The sequence below is a fragment of the Triturus cristatus genome, chromosome 2_1, assembly GCF_964204655.1.
Source record: "Triturus cristatus chromosome 2_1, aTriCri1.1, whole genome shotgun sequence".
In the NCBI taxonomy this organism is placed as follows: Eukaryota; Metazoa; Chordata; class Amphibia; order Caudata; family Salamandridae; genus Triturus; species Triturus cristatus.
Window position 1 is genome coordinate 992,515,005 of NC_140581.1, and position 23,813 is coordinate 992,538,817.

A 23,813-nucleotide genomic window follows, 5' to 3' on the forward strand; every position below is an offset into this window, starting at 1 on the left:
TCACGAAAATGATGCCGGTGGTCGCAGCTCATCTGCGCAGACTAGGGGTTCCAGTCTTCCCCTATCTCGACGACTGGCTGTTGAAGGCGGGCTCGCCCCAGGCTGTCGTCTCCCACCTCGAGACTACAGCGGACCTCCTGCATTCACTGAGGTTCACTATCAACGTGCTGAAGTCACACCTGACTCCCTCTCAGACGCTCCCTTTCATCTGAGTTTTCTGGACACGGTGCAGTTTCGGGCCTATCCTCCCGAGCAGCAAGTCTGGGATATTCAGGATATGATACTGATGTTTCAGCCTCTATCCCTTCTGCATCCTGCTGGTAGATCATGCCACACAGCATATGCAGGCTCTGCAGTGGGACCTGCAGTTCCAGTGGGTGTAGCATCAGGAGAATCTATGTCCAGATCTCGGAGAGAACTGCACAACAACTGCAGTAGTGACTAACAAACCAAGCTTGGGTCAGAGGCAGATCCCTCTCCCTTCTCCAACTAGATGTCACAGTGGTGACAGATGCGTCCCTCCTGGGATGGAGTAGCCGTCTGGGAGAGGTAGAAATCAGCGGAGTCTGGTCTCCGGCGCAGCCCGGGCACCGTATGAACCTTCTGGAATTACGGGCCTGGCACTAAAGGCATTCCTTCCCTCTCTAAAGGGGAAGGTAGTGCAGGTGTTCACGGACAGCACCACCGCCATGTGGTACTGCAACAAACAGGGCGGGGTGGTGTCATGGTCCCTATGTCTTGAGGCTCTTCGTCTCTGAACATGGCTGGAACATCAGGGCATGACACTGGTGACTCAACACCTGGCAGGTTCTCTGAACGCTATGGTGGACGAACTCAGCCACCGGTAAATGCTAGATCACGAATGGCGTCTTCACTCGGAGGTGGTGCAAGGTCTCTTTCAGCAGTGGCGAGAGCCTTGGTTAGATCTGTTTGCCCCGAAGAGAACGTGCAATGTCAGCAATGCTGCACAATGGAGTTCCCAAGGCGGTACTCGCTTAGCGACGCTTTTCGTCACAAGTGGAACTGAGGCCTCCTGTACGCCTTTCCGCCTGTACCACTTCTGCCCAGAGTGCTGAAGAAGATCAAGCGCGATCGGGCCCAAGTTATTGTAGTGATTCCGAACTGGACAGGAAGCTTCTGGTACCCAGAGCTCCTGAGCATGGCCATCGATCCTCCACTCAGACTGCCTCTTCGGGAGGATCTTCTGTTGCAGCAGCAGGGGAGGGTCCTTCACCCGAACCTGTCCAGCCTCCACCTCCTTGTGTGGAGACTGAGCAGCGACATTTGACAGCTTTTCACCTTCCATCTGAAGTCGGTAATGTCATCTTTGCAGCCGGGCATCCCTCCACTAAAACGATATACGCCTGCCAGTGGAATATATTTGTGGCATGGAGCACAGCAAAGGCTGTGCATCCCCTTTCTGCCCCTCCTTTAGGAGGTTCTTTTGTACATACTTTCTTTGGCTGAGAAGTGCTCTACCCTGGGCACTCTTAAAGGCTATCTTGCAGCCATCTCTGCTTTCCTTTGGCTACCAAATAAGCCGTTTTTGTTCAAGTCCCCTATTGTAAATAGATTCTTTAAGGGCATTACTCATCTCTTTCCACCATCTCCTTTCGTAATGCCCCAGTGGGACTTGAATCTTGTCTTAATTATCTTATGTGCTCTCCCTTCGAGTCTCTTCACAACTGTCCTCTCAGGCTCCTCACACTGAAGACAGCTTTCCTTGTTTCCATCACCTCTGCTCGCAGGGTGAGTGAGCTTTAACTCTTTCTTCTAAGCCCCCTTTCTCCTCTATGCATCCGGACAAAGTGGTGTTAGGATGAGACCATCGTTCCTTCCAAAAGTGGTTACACCTTTTCACATTGGACAAACCATTACTTTGTCCACCATTTTCCAACCTCCGCACCTTTCCACGGTGGAAGAGAGACTCCACCGTCTGGACCCTAAAGGTGCGCTGTCCTTCTACCTTGACCGCACAAAAGATTTCTGGGTGGATGATCAACTCTTCGCTGGCTATGTAGGTGCCAAGAAAGGTCGGGCTGTTCCAAAGCGTACCATCTCTAGATGGGTTGTCTTTTGTATTGAAATCTGTTACAATTTGGCGAAAAAGGAACCTCCAGTGGGGCTTCGAGCTTATTCCACAAGAGCTATGGCTGCCACCACAGCTCTTGCACATAGAGTTCCACTCCTTGACATCTGTCAGGCAGCCACGTGGGCATCCTTGCACACGTTGACCAGACATTACTGCCTGGACAGCCAAGTCCGGAGGGACGGCTATTTTGCTGGTTCTGTCCTTCAGGACTTTCTGGTGTGAACTTGGTTCGCAGACCCTCCTCTGGGGTAGGTATTGCTGGGGTATCTATTCTAAAGGTAAGAAATCTATAACTAACTGTCTCTTTCAGATGAACAAGTTACTTACCTTTGGTAATTTTGTATCAGTAAGAGACATAGGTTAGTTATAGATTCCTTACCGCCCCACCCTTTCTCCCTGCTCTGCAAACTGACTTCTAGGGACAGGGACTCCCTTGCAGGGCCCTAGTTTAGCGCACCAGCGGTCACTGTCTTGCATGGCTCTGCGATTCTGGCATGGAAAATGGTGTCAGAACTGATGTCAGCACACAGGGGTGGCGTCCAAATAGGCACCGGGACGTCATCCCAGCAAACAGGACGCCGACTGATGCGGAGTCAACCAACGCCACTTATTGACGTGCGGGTGTACTGCTAAGAAAAAATTCTCCGGATCCAGTCTGACGCCTTGGGGTAATTTTAAAGGTAAGGAATCTATAACTACCCTATGTCTCTTTCGGATTCATCGTTACCGAAGGTGAGAAACTTGTTGGTTAATGCAGGTGATCATTAGACCATCTACACAGAATACTGCAAACACGCAATGATAGCTAACACTTTTTACATCTCACTGTTATTCCTATGTTTTGGTTGTAACTGATAACATACACAATACTAAACAATAACAAACATCAGACACAACAGCACAAAGAGAACTTGAAAAGGAGGAGTGAATAATACCTGGCAGAAGGTATCAAGTTAAGAATGCCATTGAGAATATAACTAAAGTCGGCATGGTCCTGTGCCACAAGTGCCACCAGAGCCTCGCAGCAGGCTGTCCTCACCACCACATTGTCACTGCAGCATTTCTCCCACAGGAGATTTAAAGCAGGGGTCTGAAATTGAAATAAAAAGAGTCAGAGTGAAAACCCCTAACTACATCAGCAGTAAACAGACAATGTAGCCATTTGACAATAACACATGACTATATTAATTTGTTTTGTTGAAGAACAAATATTGCATGGAAGTATTTATTCTATTAACTGAACAGCTTGGTATGATTCCTAGCCTACTATGCCAATAATGCACATACAACTTTGTTACCTCTGCTCTTTACCCAAACCCCTGGTCGTATGAACGAGTCCACGTGTTCTGAACTGGCGGCCGCAACATTTCTCCTCATGTCGCGGCTAGCAAATCAGAGTGCAAGCTCCCGCAGAACTCGCAGCAGCAAGTTGGCTGACTGGAAAAGAGACCCTCTAGACAAATCAGATTGCTCTGTTATTTAAAGTTGTGTGCTCGCGGGACTCCTGCAAGAGTGCCGCAAACCTAATCATCCAGATATACATACATTTAGAACCTTAATTTCTCAAAAAATACCAACTGGATTTACACCAAATCACAAAAAGCATGCTTTAAAGAGATATTTGGTGTAATTCCGTTCAGCCGTTGGGCTGTAAGGCTACTCAAAAATCCCTATGGAAACTGCATTGGGAAATTGCATTTTTTCTCGACCCCAGCTTGATGGTTCACCCTGAAACTTTCAAGGAAAGATTGATAGTGAATGAATTTTTTTTAATGAAAGTTTCGCAGGAAAATACAATTTTTTTTTTCTGCTCCAAAGGTTGTCCACCTGGTGAGTAGCACTCGATCAGCAGCTTTATTTAGGATAGGCAGGGATGAGGATCCGCTTGTAGAAGCCGCTCCGTAATGGAATTGCCTGACGCGTCTTGAAGCTCCATATGCTTCTCTTCAGAGGCTTGAACGGAGACGGTGTGTGCAAATGCTGAACCCACTTCGCACATTTTACTGTATCACCTGAAACTACATCTCCCATAATGCATCATTATAGGCTGACTGGGTAATTGTGTATAAATAGACACTAAAGGTGGATCACCGCTAACCGTGATCAAGACCAATCTAGTCGAAACTGTTTGGTTTGTGAGCTTTGGAAGGTAATGGCTGTTATACAGTGGATTAAATAAGCCTTGAAATATTACAAGCGACTTGCTACATCAGTATTTCAGGTCTATTGCGTGGGTAAGTACATGAAGCACATCCACATCCCAATTTGTACCAATACCGGAACAATGCTTTTTGCCTTTCATAAACATGCATTCAATATACTGCCATAAGAAAAAACAATATAAGAGACCCAAATGATCCAAATCAACAAGGAGGTCAGCCTTTCAGCACAATTCTTCCAAGCATAGACAAACATACATATGTGGCATATACATATGTGCCACTTGCTACTAATTGCTGCATCAAGGTGATCAGTGGTGCAGCAGAATACGATACGGAAAAAGAATACCACATTACAAAACATTAAACAATGTAACAATAAAGCACTGAATAAGGCGCATATCAAGCATTGCAGTGACTCATGTACTGGCAGCCCAATAGTTTCCCTTCTTCCTTACTAACAGAACATGCTGCCCGAAGGCCAGGAATCGAAAAAACTATTGGGCAGCAAAGAGTTAAAACTGAGTCAAAGTCTGTTTTTCTTTCACATGCTAACAGACTGCCATGCTCTAATCTTTAAATCCATCTCTGCACCCAAATTTACAGGCAGAGATGCAGAACGTGGAGGGTTCGTCCGGAGGAAGAGACTTCAGTGAATGAATGACCTGTACAAGAGCCACTATGGTGACTAAATTGTACCAACTTGCTACTCCAGGATTATGTGAAAGCTGAACAGCAGGACATATCACTACAGGATCAAGCATCCTTAGTAACAGAAGCTCCACCACTCAAATTATTACAATAATTCAGGCCAAAGCATCAGCCCTCGATCGAACAACTATGTTTAACTGTGTTTAAAGAAAGCATTGGAGATTCAGTCCAAGGGGATGCAGTATTGAAAAGTAGTTGACTCTCCATTGGCCATACTCCATGCACTTGGTGGTCTCCCTCCTTCTGGAGAAATTCAACTTAGAAATATTCTGAGATAAAAGACACTACACATCAACCAATACTTTGAGACAAACCACCATAGGTAACAAAAAAGCAGCCCAAGGTCACGGAAGGGACAGATTTGGTCATTTTGAAGTAAAACTCAAAAGGACCTGCTGAGATCCATCAAATAAAATGTTCTCTAAGCACAACTAAATAAATATGAAGTGGGGGATGGAGATTATCTACTGGTTGATATGGAATCTCAACTAAATATTTGGAGGAATTAAATAGTGTTTAAAGTAAACCTCTTGGTCCTTGTGGAAGATTCTTAAGGGCTCTGTCAGGTATGGTTATGCACCTCCTTCAATGATGCATGGACTTAACGAATCAGTTATAATAAGGTCCCAAAGGTTACTGTGTGTTAATATGAAATACATCTACTGATGCCAATGCAGCAAGCGAGGGTGATGAAGAAAGGTATTCTCTGATAGCTTAGTAAGATAAAGGAAAAAATGAAGAACAGAAAGAGTGAGTCTTTCAAGGTCAGACTGACCTCAAATCTGTAACATCAAAATACACATAAGAGCAAATATCTCACTTAACACCACAAGCTCAAAAAAGCTCCCCATTGGCTGTCCTAAGCCTGGCTCCCCCTCGTACCACCTCTAAGCATCATGGTGCCCACTGTAAATCGCCAACACCACTGGAAAAGCTGCTACCACCACCTAGCCTTGTTGTGAAGTCCAACCGCCAAGCAGACCGTAGCTCCCCACATCAAACTAAGTCTCATTAGCACACTCAGGTCAGAAGCATTCTGGTGTATTTTCAGAAACTAACAGCCTTAAAGAGACCTGTTTCAGGGTCAGCTCTACTATCATCCTCAATTGCCTCCTTTCATAATCATCCATGAAAACAGAGTAATAAAGGGCACAAGTAGCCATAGTCTACAAAGCCAAACAAATCTGCTGCAAGTTATCCATCACAGCTTATTTATCATTCATCTTTACTGTTACACATTGTATAATTAACTCATTGTAGTGGTGAACCAGTGAAAGGGTACAACCCAGTGTTACCGAATTGATTATCAACAAGCATTGACAGAGACAACAAGATTCACCTATTAGACCTATTTGCTTTCCCAATCTTTTTTTACCCATGCTATAAGGAATCACTGTTGCTCTGCAGCGTGGATATTTCATACATGTTCTTGGTATGTCCACAATATGTCTTTCACAGACAGTCATGCTCAATGTAAAGATTAATCTCCACTTGCAGATACTAGACAGCCCTATATCTTTGTTGCCAATTTTCTCAAAGATATTGGAGAGACATATAAATTCTCAGCTCTCCAAACTGGTTGAAAACACTGGATTTCTCCATCCTTCTCAGTCGGGCTTTCGGCCTAGGCACTCAACCGAGACAGCCCTCCTGGGGGTGACAGAGAGTCTTAGGCACGGTGTCGATCAGGGAAACACCATGGCGCTCATCCTGCTGGATTTGAGCGCAGCTTTCGACACCGTGTCACATTCCATCCTCATTGACTCTCTGAAATCTCTAGGTGTGGCAGGCCAGGCCTTGGCCTGGCTGGCGTCTTTCCTTAGTGACCGAAGCTTCCAAGTGTTTTCTTCTAAAGCTGCCTCCGCCATTTGTCCATCCACCCGCGGCGTCCCCCAGGGCTCAATTCTTAGCCCTTTATTATTTAATATTTATGTTAAACCCTTGGCAACCATAGTCGAACAAGCTGGGCTAACCCTGTTTTCCTACGCAGATGACACCCAGATTGTCTTCTCCTTGTCAGGGAGAGACGTAAACAACATCTCCGCACTCAAGTCGGGCCTCACTCTTGTGGCCGACTGGATGCGGAGAAATTGTCTCAAGCTGAATGGGGAGAAGACCGAGGTGGTCATTCTGGGACAGAACAAACATCTTTGGGGTCCTCGCCATTGGCCCATCGAACTGGGAAATGCGCCTACACCATCTACTGCAGTTCGCAACCTGGGCGTCATTATTGACGACAGGTTAACTATGAGACAACAGGCTACTAAGGTCTCAGCCATCTGCTTTTCAACCTTGCGATGGCTTCACAAGATTTTGTGGATGCTCCCCCTCTCCTCTCGCAGAACTGTAGTCCAGGCACTTGTAACATCACGCCTGGACTATGGCAACATTCTCTATTTGGGCGCAGATAAAGCTACTATACATGTGCTGCAGGTGGTGCAAAATGCGGCCGCGCGCCTGCTAAAGAATGTCCCCAGACGTACCTCAGCCACTGCCGCTTTGCGTGACCTTCATTGGTTGAGCATCCCAGAACGCGTTAAATTCAAGGCACTCTGCTATATGTTCAAGGCTAAGCAGGGTAGCGCCCCAGTATATGTTCAGGGGCTGGTAAAACCCTATAGACCCCTGCGCTCATTAAGGTCATCGGACACTGGCAATTTCACAGTACCAAGATGGAAGCTGGCAAAAATGGGAGGCCGCTCCTTTTACACTCTTGGTCCTAAATACTGGAACTCCCTCCCATTGGCATTAAAATCTGAGACCAACTTACTCCGCTTCCGTAAGGCTTTGAAGACCCTGCTCTTTACTAAGCGTGACCAATAGTCGGCAGAGGCCTTAAGTCAAGGTGACATTCTCTTTTCTTCTACAGTCTATCCCTGGCGCCGGGAAACCCATTGTGGGTAGCTGTGCGCGGTACAAGCTTAAATAAATAAAAATAAAAATAAAATATTAAGAACATGTAAAAAACAGCAGAGTCTAAACCAGCAGCCAACTTCCTTGGAAACACAAAGGACCTGGTCTTCAAACAGGCATGAATCAGCCCAGTGCACACGGACACACATTAGACCCAATATTAACTCACAACCTTGAGTCTTTAGCTCACATTATGAGCACTTGCACTGCACCTAAAAATTAGCAAATTACATCACTTCCCCCACTGTTCATTCAATTTGATAGCCACAGCTGAAATCGGACCATCATTTTTGGCCTTCAGAGGCCATCGTCATTAGGCTGTGGAGAGGATTATTAGTCTTGGAGACAGTAGGAAGACAGCAAGGACAGGCAGATAAGAAGGAAACAGATGTAGCTAGAGTTGAAAGTTAAAGATATGCCTCCTGTGATTAATTCAGACTCCAAAAACATAAATCCCTCCCACTGCACCAAACCCAGTCAGGCACAGCAGATAAATCAATACAGAAAATTTTGAGGCAACCTTATAAGCTGTTGAAATCGACCCCCAGAACCTAGCACATACAGAAGCCCTACACGAAGACCAAGAAGCTCAGGCTACACAGATAAAAAAGCTGTCAAACCAAAGGATAATGCTTCAAGACGTCACACAAGGGTATTGGAAGGGAAGCATACTCCTCTTCTAAGTTTATGTACCCCCTACATACATTTAAATAAGACATACTAGAATATACTTTAATTTGAGAACACCAAAATAGGAGGTAAAAGAAACAACATTATCAAAGATGCAAAAGAAATGTTTGATCGTTTAAGCCTAAATTCAGTGGCAAACCACAACCAGTTATGTTTGTACTGCACTCTCCTCTTGGATGTCTACAAAAGAAGAAAGTGGGTGCCAGAGGTCACCAAATGGTAAGAGCCTAGGCTTTCATGCATCAAGCAACTAAACAAGATCGGAGGTAACAGGGCTACCCCATCCGAAAGAGGACATTCCACTGCTAGATTAAACTAGCTCGAGAACCTGAACCAGTTTATCTTTTGAACAGCGAGAATCTCAACTTTTACACTGTGGAACTGAAGGAGCAGGTGAAGCTATGTTGAATCAGGGTACTTTATTTCCTCAAAGATGGAAACCGTGTGCTTTTGTAATTTTGCATGAACACAAAACATTTTACATTCCAACAATTAAAAAGCAAGGACAAAAGAGAAGAGTTTAAATCCTAATCTAAAGTTGTATGCTTAAGTCTACCCTAGAAGTCCATTCGGGCATGGAAGGACCATGGTAAATAGACTTCAGAAAAACACAGCCAGAGAAGGGGCCAGTAAGACTACTTTTAAATTGATCATTCACATTGATGTGCAAAGTAGAGTTTAAGGAGGATCCCTCCACTCCCTAATGTCCACCAATTCAACAATGAATAATATTCACTAAGGAAGAATCAGAAAAGACATTTCCAAGTACACAAACCTACCTATTTCATAGTGAGAAGACTCACTAAAAGGAGTCATCATATTCTGAGGGAAGGGTACTCTTACTTGTACGCCTATAGAATTAAGCATGGATGTGAAGTCCCCGCTGAAACTGTTGCTCTCATCTTCCTGAAGACTCTAAGTCGGAAAAAATCCTAACAGGAATATCTTCTTTTAGCACTGGCAGAGACTTTTATATATAAAAGAATATAATGAACACAGGGCTCATTAGGTACAGATCCACTTCAAATGTTGTGGAAAATAACATACTGCAAAATGTACACTTTGCGGCAAATGTATGAGATTTCCTTTATTTTCTATAAATGACTAAAATGTGTAGGCAGGCTAACAACTCTGACAAATGTACAGTCTTCCAATATGTGGTTAGACATGCCACCTGTGTTTCAGGGTGCAGAATGGAGTCTATTTCATAAAACAAAAGTATAATGTGTCTAAAATACAAAAGCAACACAGCATTAAATTCTACACTGAAAGGCGGTAAAGGGCATTTGAAAGCACATTTCGATTTTGAAGTAGCATTAGAAAAGTGTTCTGTAAAGGAAGCAGCAGGAAAACTGTCAAAGACCAATTCCCATGTCGGCTTCTGTATTGAATTTAACAGCGTTAGTTTTTATTAAATTGCATTTTGTGTGTAGCAATAAGCAATACATTTGACATCTTCAACTCCCATTCCTCTATGAGACACCATCCTAATTATGTGTCAGGAATGAGGGGGAGGATTGGGTCAACTCTTTATTCAATAGCAGCTCTCCTTTTAACAAACGATAAAACACTACAATCCCTATGAATTATAGGGGAAAAACTGTAGTGTGCCACAAACAATGGCAGTCTGTAACCATGTGCACATTGCTGCCCGACAATCTGATCCTCTTCTGCGGTGCTCCCTCAGATATGTGGATCTCAGCTCTTTACTATTACTGTGCATTAAGACTAACCTTAAACTGCAGTTCTGTTTATGTGCTTTGACATTTGGCGTATGCTTCTCTTCATCAGCTTGAAGGCAAAGACATGCCCGCCGTCACTGCAGCTGTAGTCTGTGACCTGGTGTCCGCTGACTAGAGGGAGGCAGAGTCCTCCTAAAAGAGACACTTCTGCTAGTTGTTCATTTTTATCCTTCGATATGTTCCAGCTTGTTGCTGGTTCCTGTGGGTGAGTTAATACTATTACTGGCCATATTCAACCTGTTTACTATGCATCAGGGAGAGCATACCTGTTACAAGGTGGACGTGGAAGACCTCCTCCCATGGGTTACCACTATCTCGGAGGTAGTGAATGCCTCCATACAAACGGTGGTGAACAGTGCCCTGGGTCCTCCTGGAAAGACACTAAAGTCTTGCATCACGCCCCTTCGAGAACCCCTCCTTGGGATGCTAGACCTAGCTCCATCATGAAAAATCGCCAAACCACCATGCCCAGATGAACTTAACCATTGAAAATATAAAGTATGACACCTCCTAATTCGGAAACATGCACTTATCTATATTCTCCTAGGGCAAGACAACACAGGGATAATTTATATTGTTTCTCATATCGTGGGGTCCTAAGTACGTCTATGAAGGTTTCTCTGAAAAGAAACAATAATAGAGAATTGTAAAGGACAATTATTCCACTAGTAGAAAACGATTTTTTTAAGGTACATTTTTTCATTCATCAATGTATTGAGATTTTAAACTAATCTACAGCACATTCTCTATGTAAAGAACATGTTGCCCTGTTTCCCTCCAAGTACTGAGACTGCCCCTCATTTAACAACCATGCCAAAATGTGTCCAGTATATATATATATATATATATATATATATATATACATATAGATAATTAATTGATTGCCGCTTGGATAAAGAATAAAAGCTTCTTGTGGAGAGCTGTGCTTCAGCTTTTGTCTTGTGTGGAGTGCATATTGGCGGGCTGCTCCGTTCCCGCTGTTGTCTGAAGCTGCCATGTAGGGTCGGTGGCTCCCCGTAGGAGACATTGTTTGTGGATATATATAAAGGTTACAGGGATGCTATAGTTAAGAAATAGATATTTTTTTTTTAACTTAGAAATTCGCTGAAAAAGCCAAAGGTTACAGGGATGCGTTAGGCTCAGATTTCACTTGTATAAAACAATAGAAATTCAGCAGTTATAGTTACCTGAGATAAATAGAACGTACGCTCCTGAAATGCACTGCTTATAAGCCTCACATATTACATAACTTATGACATGTCCAGTAACATAACTGAAGGCATCATTGATGACCTCACAAATACATTTACGTATGATAATTAAATATGACTTTATGTTTAAAAAAAAGTCGAAATTCACAAAAAAAAGTTTAATGTAACACTATAATTAGGTGTGATATAAAGATCTGTCTAAAAACAAAACGTAGAAATTCACTGAAAAAAACAAAGGTTAAAGAAAGGTTATAGTTAGTTAAATATATCAGTGACAACATTAACGTTTTGAACTAAAAACATGGAATCTCACCAGTTATAGTTAGTAGAATGAACTATAACTTACGACCCCGCCACGCACTGCTTATGACATCACATATTACATCACTCACATGTACTATGACATCATATTTGACATCACTGATGACATCTCAAATTACATCACTGATGAAATCATCCAAGCTTGTTTTGTCCACATTTCTATATAAACGGGTATAGCATCACAGCTCTGAATTTAAGTACAAAATAGCTCAAAAAAATATGAGGCATCATTAATGCCATTACAGAAACTACTCGATTAGGTGTAGAAAGCATTGGTGCCCCAACTGTTGCTGTCTTCCCTATTTGACCCCACTGTTGTTTTGTTCCTTAACCCCTTGAGTGCCCATGACGAGATAGTCTCGTCATGGGCCGTGGTTGCGCTGTGCCCATGACGAGACTATCTCGTCATGAACCCCGCCCGCTAATTCAACGCCCGGCACAGGGCGGGGAAAGGGCGGGGCACACAAGGGGTTAATTGACCCTGTGCCCCGTTGCTGCTTGTGCTTTTTGTGCCCCACTGTTCCCGCTTTTGTTTCCCACTGCTGCCGTTTTTTTGTCCTATTTGACCCCCACTGTTGCGGTCTTCCTTATTTGACCCCACTGTTGTTTTTTTCTTAATTTGCCTTGTCCGGTGTTGTGCCCGTTCCCGCAACCACCGCCCCCTTGACCGCCCCCGCCTCCCAGCTACACCCCCCTTCCTTATTTAATGGCAGCCGCTATGCGGGCGCGCCGCTAGCGCGCCTAAGGCAAGCCCGTCTACGCCTGTATGCGACCCGACCCCGACCAGTGCCAGGAACCCTGTATCCACGACCTTCCACTGCTACGACTCCGCCGCCCTCCTTACACTCAACCCAGGAAAACACAGAGACTGCCAACAGCCCTCGGCGAACTTGACCCACGGCCAGTTCTCTTGCCACCACAGTCGTCAGACCTTCACCACAACCCCGACCTCCGACAACGCCAACACCTGCACCACCGACACCTTTAGTTGCATCCTTCTAAACGTGCGCTCCGTACACAAACAGGTCATGGAAATCTGGAACCTACTCGAGTCTCTCTTGCCCGACGTCGCCTTCTTCACGGAGGCCTGGACTAACGCCACCTTCGCCCCTGACACCAACACTGCCATCGTGGGCAGATACAAGATCCAGATGAAGGACCACCCCAAACACCCGGGAGGGGGCCTCTCCATCGTCCACAAGAACACCCTCCGCCTCACCACCTCCAGCGAGAGTTTCCCTTCTGCTGAACACCTGCACCTCCAGATCCAGACCACCCCCAACACCACACTCCGAGGAACCCTCATCTACAGATCCCCCGGTCCCCGAACACCCTTCGCCACCATCACCAACTTCGTCGCACCCCATGCCGTCGCATCAATAAACCACATACTCATTGGAGACCTCAACTTCCACCTCGACAACACCAGCGACCCCAACTCCACCGCCCTCCATGACAACCTCGCCAACATCGGACTCAACCAACTCGTCACCACACCGACACACAGAGAAGGACACACCCTCGACCCCATCTTCGCGGCAGGTAAAAGCGGCGTCAATTTCACCGTCGACAAACCCAAGGCACCGAAACCACCCCCCTGCCCACCACAAAGGAACTGGAGCAAGGTTACTGACGAACAACTGCAATCCACCCTCACCCGAGATAACCCCACCTGGGCATCCGATGCAAACACTGCAGCCAAACAACTCCACACTTGGATCTCCAACTGCACAGACGAGCTTGCACGCTACACAATCCCAGCAAACAGCACCCCAGGAGAGCCGCCTGGTTCACCACCAATCTCCAAGAAGCCAGGCGCACCTGCAGACGCCTGGAGAAGAACTGGAGGAACAAAAAGACAACCATCAACTACTCCACCTACAAGGACGCCATGACGGAATACCACAACCAAATCAGAACAACCAAAAGAACCTTCATCCACAACAAAATCCTCGCCAACTCCAAGGAACTCTTCAGTGTCATCCAGGAATTCACCAACCCACGAAGCGAAGCCACAGACATCACACCATCCCAAGACCTCTGCGACAAGCTCGGAGCCTACTTCCACCTCAAAATTAGAGCCCTCTACGACAACTTCATCGGCCACCCACAAGACACAGTCGGTACCCCGCCTCCCCAAAACACCAGCCAGCCCTTCATCTCCAACTGGTCACCTATCACGACCGAGAACACAGCAACGACCATGAAAGGCATCCACTCAGGGGCACCCACCGACCCCTGCTCCCCGCACATCTATCACAGAGCTGCGGACACCATCGCACCTGAACTGCAATGGACCATCAACACCACCCTCAGAACAGGCACCTTCCCCGACGACTGGAAACAGACATAATTCAGGCCCCTGCTCAAGAAGCCCACGGCCGATCCCACTGACCTCAAAAACTACCGGCTCATCTCGCTCCTCCCCTTCACAGCCACAGTGGCAGAGAAAGCAGTCAACAGGGAACTGACACGATTCATGGAAGAAAACGCCGTCCTCGACCCGTCCCAATCCGAATTCCAAAGCAACCACAGCACAGAGACCATCTTACTCGCAGCCACAAACGACATCCGCACCCTCCTGGACCATGGCCACTCCGCAGCCCTCATCCTCCTCGACCTGTCTGCAGCATTCGACACCGTCTCTCACCACACACTACTCGCCAGACTACACCAAGCCGGCGTACAAGGAATCGCCCTGGACTGGATCTGATCGTTCCTCACAGAAAGAAGCCAAAGGATCAGACTACCACCCTTCCTCTCCGCCCCCAAGGAATCACCTGCGGAGTCCCACAGGGGTCATCACTGAGCCCGACCCTCTTCAACATCTGCATGGCCCCTCTCGCAGCCATCGTCTGACAACACGACCTCAACATCGTATCCTAAGCCGACGAAACCCAGCTCATACTCTCCCTCACCAGAGACCCCACCACCTCAACACTCAACTTCCAGAAGGGAATGCAAAGTCGCAATCTGGATAACCATCAGCTGCAAAACTCAACACCGAGAAGACAGAAGTACTCGTCCTTGGAACCACCCCCTCAGCATGGGACAACACCTGGTGGCCCACCGCCCTCGGAAGCCCACCTACCCCCACAGACCATGCCAAAACCCTCGGCATCGTACTCGACTCATCAAACGCCATGAACCGACAGGTCAACGCCGTCACCTCCAGCTGCTTCAACACCCTCCGTATCCTTTTAGACCTTCAAATGGACCCCCCGGAGTCAAAAAGACAGTCACCCACTCACTCATCACCAGCAGACTGGACTACGGAAACGTGCTCTACTCCAGCATCAACAAGTCCCTACTCCACAAACTACAGACAATACAGAACATCGTGGCAGACTCATCCTCGGCATCCCCCGGCACAAGCACATAATCCAACACCTGCGGAGACTCCACTGGCTCCCCGTAGAGAAAAGAATCACCTACAAAATCCTCACTCATGCCTACAAATACCTCACTCTATAGAGTGAGTTTACCCTGTACCACACTATTTGCAGATAGTGAAACTCTCATGAGAAAGACAATACAAAGTATTAAAATGTATTTACTAAGAACAGTGTACACTCAATGCAACACTTGGGGAAAAAGACACTAATCGCTTCAAATAAGCAACATCTGAAGGTGCTAAAGATTATACTACCTAGAACATTCATAATGTAGAGAAAACGTTATTGCTAGCCCATCTTCTGTAGCAAAACAAACGCATGTAAATAGCTTAATACCTGGTGCACACAGTCTTCTATGTTATGTAGAAATGGGCATGCAAGGCGATTTTGTCTGATAACTCAAGGCTACTTACAATTCTTAGTATGTTGTATGTAGAATATTTGTCCTGTTGCTTACTTTTTCTGCAGGCCTAACAACATGTGTGGAACTTCCTGGATGCAAGTTGTCAACTGTCACCTGCACACATAGTTACTTTTCAATGCAAATCTTTTTAACGTATTCAATACCTCTGCACATCTATGATACATTAGGAGACCATGCGTTTTGTAAACACTGATACCCATCAGCAGGACACAGGCTTCACAAAATTAGGTAGGAAAGTAATATGATAACGTCCCGTCACTGTGCAAAATGTAAAACAAACTAAAACACTCATTGGATGATGTCATCAGTGATGTCATCAATGATGTAACATGTGAGGTCATAAGCAGTGCATGGAGGGGGCACAGGCTAAAAACTGGTAAACCTGTGTTTTTTTATTTCAAAATGTTAATGTTGTCACTGTAAAAACCCACCTAACTATAACGTTACTTTAACTTTTGTCTGTCTATCATACTGAGACGATTCTGTCTAATAACTCAAGCCTGCTTACAAATCTTAGCATGTTGTATGTAGAATGTATCTATGTGTGTATATATATATATATATCCACACATACACACACGCACAGATACACAGACACTTTTAGGGTGTTAGGTTGAAAAGTCTATGCCAGCGGTTCTTAACCTTGACCATGGTGGACCCCAATGAATGACTACTGGACACTAGGGACCCCCAACCTAAGCAATTTCTATGATTTGAACCTCAACACAATACACAAAACTACAGAAACCAGTATACATTAAACACATACATAGATTATAGAATATTTTGATTAAAACACAGAACAAAATATGCAAAAATCGAAATTTTTATTCTAATGATAAAGTGAAAGTGTTTGAAATTTTGGAATTTATTTCCAAAAGACAAAGCATTACGATAGGCTCTAGCTTTTCGTCCTTATGTATGCTTTTGTTGGTGTGCATTAGTGCTTTAATTGATATCACTAATTTGTCCTATACTACTTAACACTCAACTTGATCTGCTCACACAAATCAAGTAAAGGATACCAACTTCATTTTTAACAACCAATTTTGAATTCCTTCACAATTACAGAAGTTTTTAAAGATTTTTACTGTACATTTATATTTGTAATGTAGATGTACTTTATTAATCTGCTGGTATGGAATTTTTTTAAACTGCAGCCGACCCCCTGATTAGATGTTGCAGATCCTCAGGGTGTCCCTGGACCCCAGGTTAAGAACCACTGGTCTAAGGAAATGCAGTGAGCAGTAAGCTCAGCTTGCTTCACTGGTAGTGCTTCCAATAAAGAAAATGTGCATAGTAGTTTCCTAAACTACTGTTCTAGTTTTACTCCTGCCCTCCTCAAGACACAATTTCCGCCTTTTACAGTGGCTGAATAAATTGCAGAGGAGTTAGTGTAAAGCTTTAAATATACATGTTTGTGGGTGTGCACAAACACACAGAATTTCAGCCCTGGAACTAATGCCTCCGTCCTACTTCCTGCCCCTGGGTGTAGATTTTCAGATAGGCAGCAAAATCATAGCCTTGTTAGAATCCAAACCATAATCTAAATTGAGCCCTACTATAATCAAAGAGGCTAATGTCAGAGCTGTTATTACAAACAAACAAAAAAAGGCGAATACTGCTATAATTTCTCACCTCAATGCAAAGCACCAAAAGAGACTAGTTGGTCGTTTTATTGATCAGGTCAATTTCAGAATTATCCTGCCTCTAGGACAAGTACACATTATGGGCTAGAGCTAGATGTATAAAGATTAGTAATAGCGATTACCAAATAGCGATTTTTTGCAAATTGCTATTTGGTAATCGCTATTACCAACGTGCAAAAGTAATATCTGGCCGATAAGCGATTCGTAGTTAGTTTAAAATAGACCTATCTCATGAATATTAGTAAGGTAGGTCACAATTTGTGACCAACTAGGATTCGCTGCCATCACGGGGATGATGATCTGCTGGGGTCAGCGAACACCATATCGGATTGCTTTTAAATAAAGCAATACTTATTATTATTTTTTTTCAAAGGCAACTCTTTTTTCTTAAGGGAAAACGGGATGCGTTTTAAGATCAGTCAGTAGGACCAACCCCTGCTTTAAAAAATATATATTTTAAACATTCTCAAAAGGGGATCCAATGAGACCCATTCCCATTTGCAAATGTGTTACCACTAACTTTGAGTTGGTGGAAAAGTGTGAATGTTCTGCGACTGTATTTCGGTCACAAAACATTCATGCATCCCATTTGGATTCAGTATTTGGCAGGGACACCCTAAACACGCCCCTTCATAATACTGAATCAGTATGTATTTGCGATTCTAAATTGCGATTAACGCATTTCAATATGGGATTAAATGCATACCAAAATGCATGTTTGCGATCGGAATGTTTACAACTGCAAAAATACTTCATACATCTAGCGTCTGCATGCCTCCTGTCTGAATCTATGCTGCAGATCACTAATCATCATCTCAGAAGGCCATGCAGGAGAACTCCTTGTATTTAACATAGGTTCAGCCATCTTCGGCTAGTACAGTCTTGGGGACTCTTCATTCATGATCTTAAATGAATCCCAGGTGTGCCCCGGAGATTCACACAGACTGCTGACAGAAAACACTTTTCTGTCATTCTCTACATCACACAAAATGCCTTGCTCACTTAATTTAACTTTCCGTAATGTGCTTTCACCAACATATCAAAAGGGGTACAATTTGTCCTGTTTGATGTCTTAGTGCAGCCTACAGAGACATTTCTTGCCCATCACTAGCACCTGGGACAGGAGTCCCAGAAACAGAGGGAGCCTGGAAAGCTCCAAATTGAATGACACTTATTACCCACTCTAGAATCCAAGAACATAAACAAGGTTAATGAGTTTTATATTTTATGCTGATAAACGTGGCACTGTTCCGAGTGAGGTGCGTGCATCCCTTTGGCTTATAAATGCAGAGAAAAAGTAGAGCTATCAATTCTGACCTGGTTAGATGACTGCTTGATCTTGTCAGCAGAAATGTTCTCTTTCAGCACAGCGGATATCAGATGACCAACAGCCTGTAAAAAAGAAGGCAACATTAGATACTGCAAGCACCATCAGTGCAATAGTTTTTGTATCTTTATCTTAACAGGCTTTTTTTTATCACGTTGGGAAACAAGTTGCTATTAGAAAGTGAATACTTTTTCTTCAGTATTATTAATCCTGTGGCCTGTTTAATGGAACATTGCCTAGAATGAGAAAGACTGAAACAGGGAAGACCAGGAGAGATTACCACCACCAAGTGTGGAGCGATCTAAAGTTCGAAAATCCAGTTAAAATATATTTGATCAGTACACAAGACTTACTTTTCAAACACACATCTAATTTAGTCCTTAAATGCAAGTTGTTTCTATCACAAACCTCTTCCTGATGTGCTTCCGTTTCCGCATAGCTCCATGGTATACACCGAGGTATACCCTTTAGAATTTCCTGGTGCATGCCTGCAATTGTGCATTCCCAGGCTACCAAGATAAGAATTCTGCACATTTCATGTAACAGGGTCAACTTTGTACGGACTCTAATCTTCTAGGTGATTTCGTATTTGATCTGTTATAACCATTCAAAATCTCTTTTCTGGGTATATCTTGTGTATCGCAATGCATGTTCTTTTTTATTTCCTTTTCATGATTCAACGACATTTCAATCAATAAAGTCATGTTATTGTTAGGGGCACGATGACAGCAGAAAAACATAATTTCAAGGCTTTGGAAGAGCAGCTAACTTTAACACCTAGAGGCTTAAATATCATGGTATATATGCACCCAATGTCTGAGAGGGTTCGAGAATTAATAGATGTATTCAAAGACATGTGGAGCATGTTTTGGGATTTACATGCATAAATAATGAACAACAGCTTAAAGTAAAATTGAGTTCTTTGGTTTTCAATTTTCGACGGAATAAAACTACATTACATACCGATCGCACTTCTTTGGATTAAGGGATTAACTTTTTTATCATCTAAAAAAACAAAACTGATTAGGGTATTGATACTGGCTAAATGAAGAGTACTAAAGGGCTACTAATTTAGTAAAATAATGTATTTTAACACTCCTTCAGCATAATGTATCTAATCTCTAGAGAGGTTCTTCTCAATGCAGTGCAGAATTGATGATGTCTTGTAAGAACAAGTGAAAATCCAAAAACAGCTACCATAGTACAATCAAAATACAAATAGAAACAAGCATCGGCAAAGCCAGTGGATCTCGACTTTGGGACATACTCACTTTATAAATGCTGTTTGTCAGAACATCACCGATAAAAAGCAATGCTTTTAAGTAAACGCGGTTTATTATCGACAAAAAAGGTGCACTAACGAGGCTGCTGTTGGTGGTCACATCTTTACCATAGGCGTGCACCCATCACCACACATGCCTGCACCTATAGAATGATACAGCACTATCATCCTTTATATTTTACTGAGCTATCTAAGATAGCTGTAACCACCTAGCATGGCCAATTAAAAAAACAAATTTGCTGCCTGGCCATCAAATAAATATATGAATAAAGAAAAATATATATAAATATATATCAGACGAGTAAAAGAGTGGAAGGGACAGGACTGGGGAGAAGCACACAGGAGAGAGAGAGATCAAGTAGCTAGACGAGAGCAAACACAGTGCGTGGTGGGAGGTACTTGACAGGAGATGGGCAAGAAACACAAGTGGAAAAGAGCTGGAAAAACACTCTGATGAAGTGCTAAACTAAAAACAAAAATCAGTACCCTAAAAGTGAGCAGAGGAAGGGCACAAAATAGCCATTCAAGATGATGGTAAAGAGGATATAATCCTGTGGAGGGACAAACACAAGATGGTCAAAGAAACGATCAAATAAGAAGGAAATGAGAGTGACAATAATGCCAACCAATGCTAAGCAATGGGCGGGCTTAAGGGCACTGCAAATTCTTGGTTTAGCCCACAAGCAGCCAAACAGCGTGCACTGTGATCAGGGACCAGGAACATGAACTTGATTAAGCACTGCATCAAAACTTTGGTCTGCATTAGCCATGAAAGTGAGCTGAGAGGTTGTATCTTCACAGACTCATACCATTTAGGATCTTATGAACGTTCTACAGGGTAACCTCCTGAAAAGAGAATGCATTTTTCTGCTGGACACAATTATTCGGTTCCCAACTAGCAGAATTTGCAAATTATCTTTTTGACTTTGTAGTCATGTAAAATCATTATATTATTAAACTAATAGAAACATAGATGGAGGAAGCCAGTGGTCTGGCAATTGTGCTTAGATAAGGAAATAGTTACACACTTCTGATTGTCACCATCGGGACTGAGGGATGAGCTACACGCATATATTAAAAAAAAACACGCATGAATATGATCAAGGATAAGGAGCGCACACACACAATTAAGGAGAAGCAGGGTAACTCATACTACGACCTCCTCTAAATATACACATCACACACAAGAAAAGTAGGAGCAAAAAAGGTCGCTATTTTTTAGAGGTATACGGGCAAAAGTACTATGTTAGAAAAACTGCCCTCACCCACAAAGGTTTGTGGCATGCTTCATCATAGGGCTGCTACATAGACATCTGCGCAAGCCAACGCATGAGGTGGAGCAATGGGGTGGGGAAAACAATACAAACACATAGAAGAGTAGGGCTCAAATCCAACGTTAGAGTACAGACAAACAAAGGTAAAATTATCTCAGGGTTCACCAAATGCCCATTTTATTTGTGAATTCCCAGATTAGAGTAATAAAGGTTTCGCTGAACCAGTGGTTGGTGGTAAATTGGTAAATGATGGACCATTACCCCTCCACTCTGAGGTCACCTGTGTCGGAGCAGTTCCCCTGAAGGTGGAGGAATTGTCCTACTGGTAGGTTCTCCCTAAGGGATTTTGGATGAAAGCTCTCAAATAAGAGTAGGCCATTCTTATCAGTAGGTTTATGGAACACCCGTGTCTGGAGTTTGCCATCCTTAGGGACGATATCCAGATCAACAAACGGGAGACACTCCTTTAGTCACACGACTTCGACACAGGTGACTTCAAAGTTGAGTCAGGTACATTAGCAGAAAAACTACACAGGAGGAAATACCCGAACAGAGTCCTCAAAAAGAAACAGGAGAGAGGACTGAATTGCAATAGGGAGGCTCTTTCGGAGAAAGTGGAGAAACCACAAAACAGCAGTGCCATCTGCATTACGACCTTTAACACCGTCTCCAACCACATGAAACGCATCATATTGCGAAATTGGCGGATTTTAAATTCTAATGGCCTGGAACTGGACAAACCTCTTTTTTCCTTTAAAAGAAGTCAGAACATAACGGACCATTTGGTGCACACAAGACCTCGGTTTGACACACAGAAGGACCAACTGAGATTGTGGGATCTCCCCCAGTCACTGGACACACCAAGCGTGGGTCATGTGACGTTTGCAAACTAACGGAGAACACAAAAACTGTTGATATAGGCCTGGAGTACCCCTGGAAGCAGCGTAGTCATATGAATTGCAATTCAACTAATTTAATTTATATGATCAGATGCCCATGCAGACTTATGTATATAGGCATGACAACACGAAAGGTGAAGATCAGGATAATGGAACACTGATCTAACATTAGGTGCCAGAAAACCATGACACGTTTCACCACACACTATGCAGAAGAAAGGCACTCAGTGGATGAGCTTCATTGGACTGCTCTAGTTAAATCACACATCCCTGCCACAAATCGAGACCCTGAAAAAATCCTATTCATGAGGGAACAGAAATGGATCTATAGGATGCGTAGCCATGAGATTGGCCAGAATGATGACATTCCATGGAACACTCTCAGTAGACTATGAGCATGTTTCCAAATGAATGTCCCATTCCTCCCTTTTTCACCCGTCCCATCTTAGAGTGTGATTGGGAGGTGTTACTCCCCTACTTTTGAGGGGGAGGATAAAAGTCACCCAGTGCCAAGCTGACAATGAGGGTAGGTTGGGTCCACTGCCTCCACCCTCCCCTTAAATATCTCTCATGAAGGAATGGTTGTCTGGGTACGAGAATTCAGTTTACCCTTAATTATGCCTGAACACTTTGACTATCACTTTAAAGAGAAAAAAAAGTACATTTTTTTTGTGTTTGGGGGGGGGAGGAGGCACCCTAGTTTGCTTTCATAGCGGATGCACTGACCCAGATTGAGGCGCTTAACAAGACAGAAATAACCAGATAAAATGGAGAAGTGTCATTCTGAGAACGCGAGCACCACTCCAAGATGACGGAGAGGTGTTTGGTCTAGCTCCTTAAACATGATTCATGGGTCACATGACACGCACACGCGATCACATGACGGGAATTGAACTCTCAATGTAAAGGGCTGCGGTAGCAGACCGCGGTACCTTCACAGCGCTGGGTGTGACAGAGTCTTAGTGACAAACTACCCATGATGAAGTTAGCTGGGACCAGACGATTGCTTGAGATGAGATGGCACTTTTCTTTATACTTGCTACGGGTGAGACCCGGGATGGAACGATAAGTCACAAACATAACCGGGGGAACTTGTTACTCACTGGTTGTTTAGAATGCATGGAGGATGACGAACAGTATTGAGTGTCTGAACCTCGCCTTAACTTTCGATACATTATTCCCTATTCTACAAATAGTGTGTGACTACAGGGAGTCGTCCTTGTTCCACCGCCTGTTCGAGCACGAACAACAGTGAAACTCGGTAAGATCTACCGAGTGAATATCCGTAGACTCCATGTTCTGGGGAATGACACAGAAAGATAGTAACGTAATCCAAGTAATGATGTTTTTAACAAGAGAAAGAGCTTTATTGACACGCTCGTAAAAGACAAATGTCTTGATTTATGGTGATTTTTATCAATATAAATAATAACGATTAAATAGCCGTGTCGCAAAATAACATGTTTCACTATTATGTACATGCATGTTCATTTATTTTTTCTTTCACGTGTTTATACATTCTTTCACTTACAGATTTTAATCTAAGTGTGATTACATGCCCTGCGTATATACACAGACCCAAACTTCGATCTACTGACTAAGGTAGGAGAGAAGGGTACTAATACGTGGATCTAGTAGTCCTGATGAAAGCCGGGGAAGACACTAAATCTAGCTGAAACATGTTGAGGATTTTTGCAGAGTGAAGGGGGTAATGGTCCATAATT

The 23,813-nt window shown here is 43.8% G+C and overlaps 1 protein-coding gene across 2 annotated transcripts in view; it reads right to left on the reverse strand.

Annotated features, from left to right (window-relative positions):
• Positions 1-23,813, reverse strand: part of FOCAD (focadhesin) — a 1,730,079-nt gene that overhangs the window by 1,640,299 nt on the left and 65,967 nt on the right. For both annotated transcript variants that reach the window (XM_085634390.1, XM_085634400.1), the window contains exons 3-4: positions 18,625-18,699; positions 3,028-3,182 (exon numbers count right to left, since the gene is read on the reverse strand). In XM_085634390.1, the coding sequence (XP_085490516.1) occupies positions 3,028-3,182; positions 18,625-18,699 (230 nt within the window). The remainder of the gene's footprint in view (positions 1-3,027; positions 3,183-18,624; positions 18,700-23,813) is intronic.